Source organism: Cryptomeria japonica, chromosome 3 (genome assembly GCF_030272615.1).
Source record: "Cryptomeria japonica chromosome 3, Sugi_1.0, whole genome shotgun sequence".
Classification (NCBI taxonomy): Eukaryota; Viridiplantae; Streptophyta; class Pinopsida; order Cupressales; family Cupressaceae; genus Cryptomeria; species Cryptomeria japonica.
In genome coordinates, this window is record NC_081407.1 from 838,817,374 (window position 1) to 838,834,175 (window position 16,802).

General features: G+C 34.4%; 1 protein-coding gene across 1 annotated transcript; it reads right to left on the reverse strand.

Moving 5' to 3' along the window:
• Positions 1-5,489: 5,489 nt before the first annotated feature.
• LOC131054131 (zinc transporter 1) lies at positions 5,490-9,048 on the reverse strand. Its single transcript, XM_057988590.2, has 3 exons — positions 8,458-9,048; positions 6,006-6,155; positions 5,490-5,913 (listed from the first exon to the last, which is right to left on the reverse strand). The coding sequence occupies exons 1-3, from the start codon at positions 8,986-8,988 to the stop codon at positions 5,608-5,610; spliced, it is 987 nt and encodes a 328-aa protein (XP_057844573.1). The 5' UTR covers positions 8,989-9,048; the 3' UTR covers positions 5,490-5,607.
• Positions 9,049-16,802: the final 7,754 nt, after the last annotated feature.

Here is a 16,802-nt window from a genome sequence, read left to right on the forward strand (position 1 = left end):
CCACTCCTGCACATCCTGTCACTGATGAGCATATAAATAGGCTCCCTATGGCATCCCTTATTGTCTACCATACTGTCGTTGAACATGGCTGTGCAAGAATCTCTCAATAATAAAGGGTGTCCGCCCAATCAGGTACCTTGACATATATACATAGGGAATCTCTAGCCCGTCCTCTGCCCATACCTCACAATCCATATACGATCTCCAAATGATAGTATCGATATCATCCAGTACCCTCCGCCAATGCTCTAGTTTTCCCAGTTTACGCTGGACAACCACACCTGTATACCCATAAACATAAGCTCAACCAACTAGCTTATCCCTATCTGCAAGCGGTCTCAACACTGGTATATGCACCTAGGCCCACAACTGTAACAATGTCACCCCAACTGATAAACTAGTATATACCAGATATACCACCTGGTGAAGTTATTTGTATAGATGGGCCAACATACAGGACCCCCATGCAAACCTGCGTCCCTATGTCACTATGTCCTCCAGCACCAATCCCCTTCCAACGAGTAGTCCCTTCGACCTACAGTCGGGACATAGAAACCCACCAATAAAACCTGCTAATACTGATGGCACCGGAGCGTAACCTAAATCCAAAAACTCCTGCCATGGGATCTCATCATCCTGAAAGGTGCAGTGAAGAGCCTCTATGCCACCCTCCTTAGTCTACTCATAGGGCAACAGAGCCCCAACCACATGAATCCACATAATCCGATAACAATCCTCTAGTGTGACTGTCATCTCCCTAGTTGCCAAGTGAAAGGTGTTCGTATCACTGTGCCACCTCTCTACCAACATTGTCAATAAACCTCGGTTAATGATATATCGAGGCATGTCTAATAAGGAGGACAACCCACATCTCTCAATAACATCTCTTTCAACCCGTGACAAACATGGAATTAGTGTCCATAGCCTCATAAATCGCTCTCGAGACTAAAGCACGCCAAGCTCTGCCTGTAAATCAACAAGTATCCATCATCAGTTCTCAATTCCATCTAATCTATCAACAATCAACACAAATTAACTTGAAACATCGAAGCATCTCAAGAACACATCAGAGACATATTCACATCAATCGATGCAATATCAATGACCCATATCGAAAATCAATCAGGACTCATATCAAAATCATAAATCAAGATCCATATCAAAGATCCATATCAAAAATCAAAGACCCATATCGAAATCAATCAAGGACCCATATCGAAAATCAATCAGGACTCATATTGGAATCAGAAATCAAGATCCATATCGAAAATCAAAGAACCATATCAAAAATAAAAAAGTCATATCAAAAATCAAGGACTCATCGAAAATAATCTAGGACCCATATCGAACGCAACATCAATGATCCATATCGAAAATCATTCAAGACCCATATCGAAAGCAACATCAAGGACCCATATTGAAAATAAATCAGGACTCATATCGAAATTATAAATCAAGATCCATATCGAAAATCAAAGACCCATATTGAAATCAATCAAGAACCCATATCAAAAGCAACATCTAGATCCATATCGAAATCAAAATCAGGATCCATATCGAAATCAAGACTCCAATCGACTCAACAAATTCATATCGAAGGCAATTCATAACAAGATCCATATCAAATATAGACTCAGATCATAATACAACAACATATCAGAATTAGATATCATCACAAAGCAGGACTCACATTTTATCATGAACCATATCAGAATAATCAACGAACCCATATCGACATCTACACAATCTATCTAATCTGTTCAACTCACGACGCATTTTTCACAAGCACTTTTACCAACTTTGGACCCCACACGGTAAATCAGGACCCTGAGGCACTAAGCTGCCACCTATGTGCTAACCTTTTCCATCAATGTGCTAAAACACACACTCAATGTGCTAAACCTATCCTACGTGCTAACTAGAACACCCTACGCACTACCCTATTTACCCAATGCGCTAGGTTATCCTATGCACTACCCGACCTACTCATTATGCTTCTATGCAGACCCCATGCGCTAACCTACCCCCCAACCATGCTATAATGTGGCCCTCAGATGCTAAACCTCCTAGGGTTTTTCTATGCACTAAAACTCCTATCGTATGTGTTGGACAACTTACCTGGCACGCTAAACTGGAAAAATCAAACCCAAAATTGAAAAATGTGACAAAAATAAATAAAATCAATCAAAAACGAAGATGGATTTTGGCCACTTATTGGTGGGCCATATGCGGTGGGTCTCTAGTGTCTCCTGATGCGCTCAAATCGGTGCGAAGAGTATGGAATCAACATCATCGTCAGGGCTCCAAATGTCACAATCACAAAGAGACAAGTGTGCAAATGATTTTTCAAAGTCACTTTTAACCTTAAAAAAGGTTAATAAGTTGGGCATGTATTTTCCTCCCACTTTTTCATTATTAACCTTATCAACATTATTTTTTTGGGAGATTAATCAATAATGTGCATTCAACGCAATCAATATTCTCATATTGCAATTAATTCAAAATCGCTCATCAACTTGACAATTTTTCACTAAATCCTTGATTCATCTCCCAAGGGGGCATCATATCGACATTTTGACACACAACATCATATCGATCAAACTTTGGCACCATATCCGGCAAATTTTATTTGAATCAACATGTGCAAACACGTCACTTCAAAGAGGGACAAAATGTAGACGTATAAATCTGACCACTTTCCTAAGTAAATATTTAATATTAATTTTTAACCCCATTCCTCCTATTAATTAAATCTTATTTAATTAATTTCTTCATTTTCATCTATTTGATTAAATGAATTACTCAATTTATCTAATTAAATTCACCTAAACCTTTTCTAGCCTTTAATTAAATAAATCACTTTATTTAATTATTTTCCCTTTCTCCCTTTTTAATTAAATTGATCCTTGCAAATAAATAAATCTTATTTATTTATTAAACTCCCCCACTTGTATTCATGCAAGTTGCATCTATTTTAGTTGAAATAAAGTAATTTTATTTGAATTAAAATCCTTTTCCCTCCACTTGCATTTTCCTACATCTCCCACTTGCCTCCTAAACCCCTTCTAGATTCTTCTAATCACTTCCAATTTAGCCTAATTCATCTCCTAATTATTGTCACATTCCGAAGCAAAGGGAAGTCACTTCTCAAAGCCTCAAAAGTCTTTGAAATGCATTAAAGGCTTTATGTCTTCAACAAGTTAACCCTCAAAGTCTTCCTAACTATTAATGGTTAACTCAACCTTCTTGCATGGTTAGAGACTTTCTCTCTAACTTAACCCTCATCTAACCTAAGGGTCTCATCAAGCATTTATGGCTTTAACCTTGGTTATCCTCTTAACCCTTGCACAGGAGTTTACCCCTTGGGTAAAAGCTTTATCCATTGGATAACCCTAACCTAACCTTAACCCTTACTTCCTAGGGTAACCTTCATGTCTTCTCAAGCATTTGATGCTTCTTACATCTCCTCTCAAGGAACCCTTTGTTGACAATTGTCACCATTTCATTGGTGAGAATTGTAAACATAGATTGATTAACTTTCAATCCTGGCCCTTGTTAAGATTATTCAATCTTGACCATCCATTGCCCTATTTCCCCTATAAATAGAGTTCTCATTCTTCATTTTTTGATATCAACAATCTTTCATGCATTTATATTATAGTCTAATTTACTAAACATTTTTGCCTCTCTTTGTTAAATCATCATAATAGCATTTAGAAGCATTTTTAATATCATAGAATATTCATGCTAGGATAAAATAACATTGCTAGGATAATTTGTTAATCTCTTATCATATCATCATCTTTTTTCTAGCTTAATCACCATAGTTTCAATATCATACATCTCAGAATGCATTCATGCATATAAATCAAACATCACTCGTTCTTGGAGTTGTCATTCCTAAGTCACTTTGCTCAATAATCTGAGAGCAAAACATTGACTTTAGGGATCCTGTGAGATAGAGAACAATGGGACACCCCTTGGTAAGTTGACCTAATTGAATTAGTTCATATACTTGCACCAAGAGTCTCATTGGTGTGTGGGTTTTTAGATTCGAGTTGCTCGTTTTTGTCACCGCATTTTCCCGCATATAGTTATTATTTTAAAATTTTGGTAATCCTGTACTAGATTCCTATTTGCGATGAATAAACATAAATGTATATCCTTGATACAAAGTCAAAAAATAAAATTTAAAAATTTGATGCCACACACTAGAGAAAATTATAGCTTCTCATAATAAGATTTGAGTGGACCTCACTTGTCATTATTTGAGCGACAACTTCATTTAGCTATGACATTGCCTAATTCATTGATATTAGACAATGGGCCTCTATGCTTGCAAAGGACATTTCTTGTAAATGTTGGTATGCTTGTAATGAAAGTGACAACTTCATCTAGCTCCATTAGATAATGGGCTTCTATGATTGCAAAAGGTGTTTCTTGCAAATGGTGGTATGCTTGTTATTTCATGCATGCGTATATTTTTCAAATCCAAATAGAGTAAAGGGTAATCTAAAGAATGTCTACACATAACTCCCTCTCCACACCTAATTAAAGTTTGGGCGAGAATTTGTAATATAAGGGGCAACCTTTTTAATCTAGAATTGGTGAGCCACCACTTGAGTGCATCATGGTATTATCACCCACTTTCCTATTCTTCTTAAGTTTTTATTTGTATAATTACAATATTTTTTGGTTAGTTAGTTGTGGGGGAAAGATAATACGAATGCTCATGATGTAGAACTATATGAAGTTAAATATGTTCTCATATGAATGTTCAATTTTATTTTAATCTTATTCTCTATTTAGTATAGCCATTCAAAAATATTTTTAATTATGTATATAAGAAATTGTGATTAGATTCCTCACTTTTTATTTGTCATACTAAAAGTACTTTGTTTATATTATAGATATTTCTATTAATTATTATCCCATGAGTGTTGCATTTGGAGAATTAATCATCTTATCTAGTGAATGGTTTTTGATAATTCACTTATAATGATTTTAATTTTATATATGTTATTTTAGTTCTCTTTTTCATTTTCCCTCTAAATTAACTCAAGAAATAATTGGAAATTCTAAGAGAGCCTCTAAAATTCAAAGGTCCTCCAAGCCACATTCCATGTTTGTAGGCCTCTAGACTTGGTGTTCATATCTAGGCACATATTTATGAAAAATTATGAATCAAAATATTGACACATAACATCAACAATATTTCCACATCATCAATTCTTTAACCATGTGCTCCTATTTCTCTTGTTTTATTTTAAATACTTATATAAATACTCAATCAATCTAAATTAATTTTTAGTTATTGATTACATTTATATTTTCATTACACAGTTATATAACTAAAAATTGCACCAATTACACAGGTTATATAACCTGTGAAATGGGAAATTGCACCCATTTCACACTAAGATGCAATTTCTAGTTATATAATTATGTAAACCTTTACAATCAACCCATGGAAATCAAACTCCCTAAAATTTTCTTTACTCTAAGAATTAGATTAAAAGTCCTCATTATCCAAAAGACAAGATAGAGATAGATATATTAATGTTCTTGAAATGTCAAAACTAAACTGAAAAAACAGTGAGTCTGATTTCAGGCCCATACAGCGAGCAAAGCCATGGCCCCTGCTCCAAGGAACAGTGCCGCATAACACCACATTTGAAGACCAGGGTTTTTGCGCATGCGTGGTGTAAGAAAATCTGCAGCCATGAGATCAACTAAGGCCATATATATGAGGATTCCAGAAGAAGCTGCATCAAACAAGCCTTGAACCACCAAAGCCGTCTGACTGTTTTCATTGTAGGTAGAAGATATGCCAATGCCCACTACTATTCCAACAGGTGTTGTGAATGAAAATGCTAATGCCATAAAGCTTGCAGCCTTCATCTTGAAACCCCCCTGCATCTCAATTCTTTGCACTTCAATTCAAAATGTTCTTCTCCACTTATAGGATACCAGATTTGTAAAAGGATAAAAGAAGTGCACATTACCTGAGCTATGCAGGAGCCTAAACCCATGCCTTCAAAAAATTGATGAAATGTAAGAGCAGCAACTAAAGGCCTTATGGTGCAGGGAACTTCTGATGCTCCTAGTGCTATTCCAATTATCACCGAATGTGCCACAATGCCCACCTCTAATACCTGAGTCAAACATAGTGTTTTGTTAATTTTTAAGTATGAATCCTTAAAAATCAACCTGAAGGAACATAGAAAGTACAGTTTTGCAGTCAGAAATAAACACTAAATCTAATCATATATTTGCATATCAAACAAGTTTCAATTCAACTTAAGATAGATATAAAGATGTTTCAAATAATACATTTATTACTGCAGCAGAAATTTTGTTTCTTTCCACCTTTAAGTAAAAATGCACTTAGAATTATACATGTTTGTAGGAGATGCAAAAATATGACTTAAAAGAATCAATAATGGATGAGGCAGAGGTTATAATGACTATGATAGAGGAAATTTTTTTAATTGTAATCTGAGAGACACTTAAAATAATTGCAAATGACATGTACAGTTATTGTAAAAAGATGGACAATTATGAATTGGAATGGTGACCCCCCCCCAAAAAAGAGTGTAACAAATTTCTTTTAGAATGAAAAGAGCAAGAAAATAATTTATTTTGCATGCAATTTTACAAAAGAAGATTTTGAAAATATATGAGTTCTTGATAGTGGTTGTAATAGTCATATGATAGAGATTAAAAACATTTTTGTAAATACAAATGAGTTGGTTAGAATATAAATGCTACATGGTGATGACAAAGAAGTTGAAGTCATAGGTAAGGGTACAATTGCAATCAGAACAAAACAACGTCAAAGAAGATATATTCATAATGTAACTAGGTTGACATATCATTTGTTGTTGAGCATGATTTGTTGAAAAGTCATTGAAGAGGGATATTCTACAATATTTTTAAATAGTTAATGAGTTGTTTATGACAAAAACAAAAGAAATAAGCTATTGAAAATGGTTGGCATGTTACCTATTTGTGGAATAGATGTCCAACAAAAAAGTGTGAAAAATATGGCACCTTATGAGATACGGTGTTATAGAAGCTCTAGTTCAGCACATCTTAAGATTGTTGGATGCATTTCTTATGCTCAAATAGTTGAACAAAAATAAAAATAAAAAATGATTATAAGAGTGAGAAGTGCATTTTTATTGGCTATATTGAGGAGACAAAGAGTTATTGGTTATATAATCTAATGAGTGAGAGGTTTATTGTCAGTAGAGATGTTATCTTTGCCAAAATGAAACTTGGAAGTGGAATAGAAAGTGGGATCAAGAAAGATAAATAATTATTAATTTGGAACAAGATATCTCATCTTCCTATCTTGACTCAAGTAGTAACTTATGTCTAACTGACATCTAGTCTTTCTTTGGGCTTAAGTCCTCTCCCATGGAAGATAAAAAGTGTTAGACAAATATACAAAGGAATCACTAGTTTTTATTTAGCCATAGATTTTTCTTTGCTATCTCATATTCAAGTTGAACCAACATATTTTAAAAGCATAGTGAACTGATAAGTACGAGTTAAAGTCATGGATGAAGAAATTGGTTCAATTGAAAATATTGAAACTTGGGAACTAGTTGATCTTCCACCTAAAAAAGATGTTATTGGGCTAAAATGGATATGCAAAACCAAATATAAAGCTGATGGACCCATTGAAAGACATAAAACAAGATTAGAGGCAAAGGGCTCCTCACAACAACTAAGAATTTGATTATATTGAAACATATTCGAGTTTGTTGCTAGATTGGACATCATAAGAATAGTTTTGGCATTGGAAGCACAATTTGGGTGGATTGTTAATCAATTTGATATTAAATCAGAATTTTTGAATAGCTACCTAAATAAAAAAAGTGTTTGTAGAAAACCACTTGTATATGAGTTTGAAATACAAGGATAAAAGGTTTACACATTGAAAGAAATTTTTATGAACTCAAAAAAGCACCTAGAATGTGATATAACAAGATAGATGATTATTTTAAAAGACTAGTTTCAAATGAATGAAAGCAAGCCCACAATCTAGGTGAAATTCTAAACTACAAATGATTTAGATCAACTAAAACTCAAGTTTAGGATATTCCACATTTACTAGATGTTAACCGCACTTATTTATTTCATGCAAAACTAATTTGATTTTTCCTTTACCACCGTTTGACAGCTATTAGCTTTATTAACATCTATTAAAAGAGTTTCAGTTTTAATCTCCACACAGCTGTATACGGGTGTCTCTACTTTCCTCATGCTAGCCGTCTGTTCTGGAGGTTCCGTCATTTTCTCAGAACAAATCTATTCTCTTCTATCTTTCTAGAAACAACTTCTAGTTTAGAATGAGGACATGCTTCTAAAAACAAGTATGGTAATGAATAACTAATATAAAACTCTAAATTGCATAGATAATCCCAAAATAGCAAAAAAAAAACTGACCTGTGAAACCACGCGCTGGCGAAGTTTAGTGTTCCCAGCTTCTAACTCTTCATGGGTATGAACATGAGAATGAACTGGTACATGAGTTACACCATTATCATGATGATCAGTGCTGTCATGATCTTGCTTGTGCCCTTCTTGTTCAGTTCTAGCGATCCTCTCGTAAAACGCTGTAGCGCTGTAGTCTATGACAGAAGTGAGCATGGCTGCCACCATTGAAATAAATCCTGCAAAGGGAAATTTAGCCCATGGGTTCTCCTTGAGGCATTCACTGGTTAGAGATTCAAATGCATCGGGTAAAACATGGACAAATCCTGTGGCAAGAATCACTCCTGCTGCAAATGCCTTGACTATGAAGAATATGTCCCTCTGTGGTCTCAAAGCCTTGTAACTCTTGCCAATTATGGGGAAACTCACTCCTATTGCGCTCGCTATCAGAATTGAGATCAGAGCTCCAATTCTGAGTTTCAAGGCGAGATCTTTATCATAACATCCATCTGAGGCATCAGATGAGCAGCTGTCAGACGACATTATACACAAATCTTCCTACAAATCTTCCTTCAAATCTTCCTTCACCTTGCTACGGCATGAAACTTCATCCGTGTTGATTTAAATTCATTCGCACGACTTTATCTGCTGTTTTCCCGGCTATCTCATTTGACTGCATGCAGATCGGTATGACAACACCATGTTAACATAAAATGCAATCCAATCAGAGATTCTCACGCGATTTCTCGTTGTTTTTATGTGTTTTTTTGGCGTGGACAAACGCATACGTTAAATTTGTAAATTCTTAATAATCATGATCTATGCGAGGTGCTCATGGTTTATTATTCTTTCACAAGAAGGATCAAACGCTAGGTACATCATTAGATGATGATGCATATGATAAGATAAATAAGTGGCATTTTTTAATTAAATTAAAAATTAGAATACGGATAAATAAGTGATATTTATTAATTTAATTAAAAAATAGAATAGTGATAAATAAGTGACATTTATTAATTAAATTATAAATCAGAATAAGTATTAGTCTCTTTTATGACAATGAGTCTATTGGAATTACTTCAAATAAGTGGCCAGTTTTAATCAGACAATATAATAAAAAAATTTCATATAGTTTGGAGTATTTAAATTGTTAAAAATAATCGAATATTTATTCACAATCTTATAAGTTGTTGGATGATAAAAAAAAAAAAATTTAATTTTGAAAGAAATTGGTATCGAGTTTTAAATTATTATTTTTTGATTTATTATATATTAGATGTTACGTATGTCAAGCTTGATACCATATTGACTACTCCAAAATTTTAATTTTATATGTTAGATTCTATTTGTTCTTAAATCTACTTAAATCATAGTGAGTCTATTGTAATTACTTCAAATAAACTATGAGTTTAAATCAATCGATTACAATATAATCCTTTTTATTACAAATAGTTTACAATATTTATATTATTAAAAGGTAAAATAAATATTTATCTATAATCTTATTTGTTTTTCTAATTAGATAAAGTGGGATAGGGCTCAAACCCTTACATACCAACCACACGATAGAGAACAAGGGTCTCACGAGGAGTGAGAACACCCAGCATGAAGACCAACTGACACAAAAAGAACCATAACCAGTCAAAGACAAACAAAAAGAAACAATACACTAAAATAAAAAATGACCGACACCAAAAAGTTGTTGAACACAATGTACCACTGAGAGGGGGGTGAATCAGTGGTTCCTAAATTCTTTTCTTTTTAAACAACCTTGGAATATCGGTTATCACCCTAAGAACTAAACAATCAAACCGGTAAGATAAATGTGGATATCAAAAGAGGCAAACACACAAATGCAACCCACAACACTAGATGTATGAGGAAAACCCAATATGGGAAAAACCTCGGTGAGAAATGTTGTTGGAGTCGACTGCTCCAATCCAGACTCACAATGAAACAATGGATTACAATGATTTAGGGCACCAGCCCCTACTGATTTAGGGCACCAACCCAAGGAGCACCAACTCCTGCACCAAGCTCCAACTCGGTGTTGTATAATGAAATACAATTTGATACAAAACTTATAGCACCTGGTTGCAAATGAGTTCTGCAACACCTGATCAATGGATTTATGTTGGTTAAGAACCTCATTTTCTTCACTGGTTCTCACATTGTCGGTTATCAGATTACTCTCTCTGATCACTCACCGGTTACTCCTAGCGTCTCTCTTTTCTCCCTCAGCCTCGCACTGCACTGTGTTACTCTTGGATTCCTTCTTGACCAATCACACCTCGTTGGTTTTCTTAACTGTTAGAACTGCAATAGTTTGTCGGTTACTCTATCTCTACCAGTTAGACCCTCTCACTGGTTTGCTTGCTAACTCACACTGCAACTTTCTCATAATAAACTCTAAGGAAGATGATCTTTCTCCTTACTCAAGATCTCTTCTCTCTCACTCTTTGCATCAAGCATCAACTGATTCCAGTCTCGAGCTCACATATTTATCTTCTAGGGTTCCCGCCAAAAAGAATTCAAACAATGACGTGTTAGGTTTTTCCTTCACCAACTCGGTCCATATTAGATTTGATTCAATCTTCTTTTCTAGAGAGATGATCTGCATATCATCGATCAGCACCGCCAACACCTCTCATTCTAATGTGCGTTTTCTATATTTAGATGTCTACACTATGCTTTTTTGCATTTCTCTATCACACGTCGTTAATGGCTCGACCATTTCCTTCAGCAAACGGGTATGAAGATCAGATCTTCTTGCAAGATTATTTCAATTGCTTGCCAGCTTGTCTTCTTCGAGCCACAATCTTCTCCCATCCTCCCATGACTTGTAGGTTCTTCATAAAAGTCGACCTGCTTGCTAACTATTACGTCGATGCACACTTCACTGACCTGTGCATGATCACCACCTAGCTTCTAGTTGTCATCTTTTTCGACATCCACCTTTGCTTGGTTTGCTATGTCTATTTGACATTCTTTATTGACCAAGATTGACTACCGGTTCAACTCACCTTACCGGTATAACATAACTTCACCAGTGGGCCTTCATACTTGTATAACTCTTCCCTGTCGATGGATCAACCTGGCCTTCCATCAAACATGTTGGTCCTACTACTCAGTCCATTTACCGACAACATTAATCTTCTCTAAGTATACTGGTTTATATCCTTTAGTTCTTCTCTTGCTTGTTTGCTTTGCCTTGCCAATGGTCCTGCTTTACTAATAGATGATGCATTTCATTTGTACTGGTAACCTACCTTCTATCTGCTTACACACATATGGATTGACATCATCATGTCTTACATCTCCTATAGCGGTCACCACTTCTTACTCACCGGTGACCATGCCAAACCAGTTGACATCAATGACAACTTAATGCCAATAATGCCAACAAAAGCCAACATTGCCCACAAAAGACATAAACTGATGGTCTACATGGCATCCCATTTAGGGCTTTGATTTCCTCTTCTAGAGTATCCCATTTTAGAAGCCTCTCTAGAAGATAATTGTATTCGTTGTTGGGTGGTAAAAAGAATAAGATTTAATTGTGAAATAATTTTTTGTCAATTTTAACTTGTTATTTTATGATTAATTAAATATTGGATGTTCTATATAGTAAAATTGACAATTTATTGACTACTCTAAAATTTTGATTTCATATGTTAGATACTACTTGCTCTTAAATATAGCTAGATAATACTACACATACAAACTATCATACTTTAAACTCTTGTATGATTAGTGACACCTAAGTAAACATTAACTTTAGTTTAACATGGAACAAGGTGAATATGTATAAGTGTTCCCAACTTTAAATTTTGAAGTAATTCAAATAATTGGTTGGATTAAATTGATGGCCATTTAAGGGGACTATGGGAGAATGTGTACACACTTAAATACTTAGACACATACTTATCAAACACACTACATTTTACACTATAACTATTCAATAAATTCTTAAGAGATTTGGTTCATTGATTCAATGTCATATTAATTATGAAAGAAATGATATTTTTAGTGTAATTACAAATTTTAAATTGCTTGTGCAAGCACACTTAACACTACATTAACCCCTTTCAGAAATAGTTTGTGTTGATTTATTCTAGTATTTTGGATTTAAATAGTTTCATAGGGTGTGGGAAAGTGTTTTGTCATCTTCAAATGTCATATTGGATTTTTTATGTCTTTAAGATCAAAATGCTTCAAAATTATCCTTAATTTTGTCCTTTAAAATGTCAAATGTAGTCTCATACTTATAGTGTTAAACCATCAAAATAGCCTTGTCTCCAAAGCTCAAATACACCAAAGGAGAGGGAAATCCTTTTGAAAGAGTCAAGACTTGTTAACTATGATTTAAGGATTGAGTGAGTGGATTAGGTTTAGGTCATCTTCAAGCTTATTGAATAGGTTGACTTTATTGAAGTCATGAAGATGATCTTACTCTATAATGCATTGCATGTTTCAAGATCAAGGAGAGGATGCATGATGTGTTTCAAGAAGAGGGAAAGGTTTCAAATCTTCTAATACATTTCTCGCATGTGTTTAAATATCTACAAAATATAGTTTTTGTGTGGGTTGCACTTTGCACCTCATCAGGTATGTGATATCCTATGAAAGATTTATTAAGGTTTAAGCACCCATACAAAACATTTTGGATTTGATGGATCAAAATATAAGATTATTAATGTTTCAAAATACTTACATAGGTGTTCCATATATGTGAAGATAATTGTCGGTAAATAAAGTGATCGAAATCCTAACCATGTATACTTCTCATTTTAGCCATGTTAAATAATGTATGGTGTGATTTTGCAAGGTTTTGAGGAGTTGTCATAATGCAAAGAAGTTTGTTAAAGACTAAATCGTTGTCAAATATCAAAAACCTTTGTCAAAATCCTTAGATTCATAAGCAATCATATGGCTTTATACATGCATCTTAATTTTATTAAACAATGAGTAATATTGTCATGAGAAATCTTACTATTAGCAAGGGTTTAGGTGCATGAAACACAATATCCATTGTCCCTATTATTTATGCTAAAATTGAACCTATTTGTAAACCCTAATAAGATCCAACCACTAACCCTAGATCTACAAATGTATTCCAAAAAGATCAATAGAGAACTCGTGCATATAAATAAACCATAAAATAAATAAAGATTATACTTTCACATTCATGATACACTTATTGAGCCATTGTTCTCCTATCCTCCATGATATGTTATTTGATAATGGCTGCTCTCATATTTGTATTGCACTTGCACAAGAGCTCAAGGAAGAGTGCATGTAGTTTTGATGATGTATGCTAGTGTTGAGGTATTCTAGAATGATTTTGACAAAATGTAGGTATGCTCAAGCTATGTGTTATGGAAAATGAGAGGAGGGAGCCTCATTTATAGAGATCATCCTAAGAATAAAAAGTTTAGATTAAGTGGTTAAAAGGTGAATGACCATACATAGATGAAAGAGAATCAATAGGATTTGAGGGTAGGTAAAGATAGATGGATGAGATTAAGAGGTGAGTTGACTTTGGAGAAAACACAAAGTGATGAAGAGACAAATGACACTTGTCAAATGCCTAAGAATTTATATTGTGTGTTGGAATTTGCATGAAGATTGCATTAATGATATGTTATGTTTTCATTGATGTCAATTGAATCGGTAATGGTATTGTTATTATTTATATTGTCTGGTAACTGGTAGGAAGAGCTTTGTGGAAGATGTTGTACAAGGTTAAACCCTTTCTATACTATCTAACTGGTAAACTCTACTAGTTGTCTTTGTTAAACCCTAACCGATTAAGTTTTCTCAAATAGTTATGATGGTTTATTATCTGATGGTGAGCAGTAATGGTGCATTTGTTTGTTTGTTTATCTCGGGATTGAGCAAAGTGGATTGTATCTAATGCAAAGCGTGTGATGAGTTACAAGTCCAATGAAGCGGTGATCATGGAGTGGTTGGAATTTTATTGAAGAATGTGTACAGATTGTTATGTAAATCCAACGGTCACACTTGTACTGACTTGTTTGTAATCTCTATGAGAGAATTAGATTTTTGTTGTGTTATCGACCTAATTAATTTGTATTTAAGGTTGATGAAGTTGTTTTGTAAAAGGTGTTGGCAGAAATTAGTTGAGTGTGTGGTTGCCTAACCAGAGAATGAATTTGCAGTTTGAGTAAAGGCAGATTTAAGCTTAAAAGGATTTGATCAAGAAAATGTAGTGCTATTCAGACAGATCAAGAAAAACTTGTTGTCTTCTAACAATTACAACATAATTGAAATCCCCTAACCGAGTAAGCTTTGACAAGATTGGTTACTTCTTAAATCCTCTAACAAGGTGGTCCATTAGCTTGGATTCTTAAATCCTTTACCGAGGTTACTCCTTATAGGGAATTTTCTTTTTATCAAGGCATTTGTAAAATCCCTTAACCGGGTGATTCCTAACACAATCAGTTCTTAACAAGACTTATTGTAAAAGCTTTAATAGGCTTGGCTCCTAACAGGACGAACTTTAGAAGAGTTCAGATAGCTATCTTGTGAGTCTCATCTCACTGTGGTTTTTACCTATTTGAGTTTTCCACATATAAATATTTGTGTCATGTGGTGAATTTTTTTGTGGTTATGATCTTATTTGTTGATTTGATTAATTACTTAACTATTATGATGAGGCATGATAACCGAAATCATTGAGAGATGAAGTATCTTGATATATGATTAAGCATTTGGAGGTTTACAAGTTGAATGATGTTTACTGTTAATTTGGTATAACAATTAACCGGTTAATGTTAAGTATTCTTATGAGTATTGATCTTGACAGTGATATTTTGTTGATAAGTTTACTTTGAAGTGATTGAGATTGAGTTTGGGAAGTCTGTATCAGTTTTTCAGTTTACTGATTCACGCCCCCCTCTTAGTAATCTATTAGATACTTATTCTTTCATCATACCATCAATTGGTATTAGAGCATCTTAGGCCCTCTTAAATCTAAAGCCTAACAACTTGAGGAAAAGATCTTGTAGATCATTATGAAGAAGGAAGGTCTGAAGTTCAACAGAGAGAACTATAGGATATGGAGCGACATAATGAAGATTTACATCAAAATTCTAGGAAGCCAGTATTGTGATCATGCAGAAACTAAGTATATTGCACCTACTAGAACTCTAGCTGATGATCAGAAGAAAGAACAACAATAAAATCATCAAGCACTGGACGCTATTATTAGTTCCTTGTCTGATGTTGAATATATAGATGTTCATGGTCTTGAAATTGCATATAAAGTATGAAAAAATATTGAAGAGATTTATAGTGGTGATGAACATGTTAAGATTGCTAAAGAGGAGAGCCTAAGAGGAAAGTTTGATGACATCATGAGAATGTCTGGAGGTGAGAATATCCAACAGTATGGTCAAAAGATAAAAGAGATAGTTGGTGAAATAAAGAGTGCAGGACGGTGCCACAGTAATCAGTAAGGTACTGAGAACCCTGCTACTGGTCTATGTTATCCGAGTTGCAGTTATTCAGGAGCTGAAGTCCATTGACAAAACTAAGGTAACTCTTGACTCTATCATTGGCAAGCTTACTACTTTTGAATTAAACAGTTATGATGGTAGTATACAGAAATCAGAATTTGCGTTCAGAGCTTCTGTCTCTAACCCATCTATGAGAAAAAGTAGAGATACCAGTTATGGCTATGAATCTAGATCCAGTAGAGATACTGATGATGAAGACAACTTAGTGGATCTTGAAGCATTGTTGGAAAAATGAATGCCTAGAGGCACTGGGAAATACAAAGGTAAACTACCTTTAAAATGTTTTGCATTCAACAAGATTGGTCATATAGCAGCTAATTTTCCTAATGGTGAAAATGAACACAAGAGAGACAAATTCAAGAAGTATAAGGGTAAAGGCAAGAGAGATTGTCTTATAGCTGTTGATAGTGGTATCATTGATGAAGAATCTGATGATGATGCTAGGGAAGATATTGTGTTTGTAGCAATTAAGGAATAGATATCAGACCAGAAGGCATTAGTCTCCAGGATGGACAACTTTGATGATTGGATCATTGATAGTAGTTGTTCACATCATATGACTAATGATCGGAGCAAATTTCTTTCCTTGAAAGAATTTGATGGCGGTGTTGTTATATTTGGCAATGAATCACCTTGTATGGTTAAAGGTAAGGGAGTTATTTCTCTTAATGGGAAGAGCAATGCTGGCGATGTCTATTGGGTTGAAGGTCTAAAGCACAATCTTCTGAGTGTGGTACAACTTAATGACAAAGGATACCCACTGGAGTTTAGAAATGGTATGAGCAAAATATTTGACAACAAAGGTGAATTGGTTGC

Coding starts and splice junctions, on each gene's coding strand:
- LOC131054131 (XM_057988590.2), bottom strand. CDS start 8,988: ATGTCGTCTGACAGCTGCTCATCTGATGCCTCAGATGGATGTTATGAT. Junction 6,156..8,457: donor GCCAGCGCGTGGTTTCACAG/GTCAGTTTTTTT, acceptor TGTTTGACTCAG/GTATTAGAGGTGGGCATTGT. Junction 5,914..6,005: donor TAGGCTCCTGCATAGCTCAG/GTAATGTGCACT, acceptor ATTGAGATGCAG/GGGGGTTTCAAGATGAAGGC.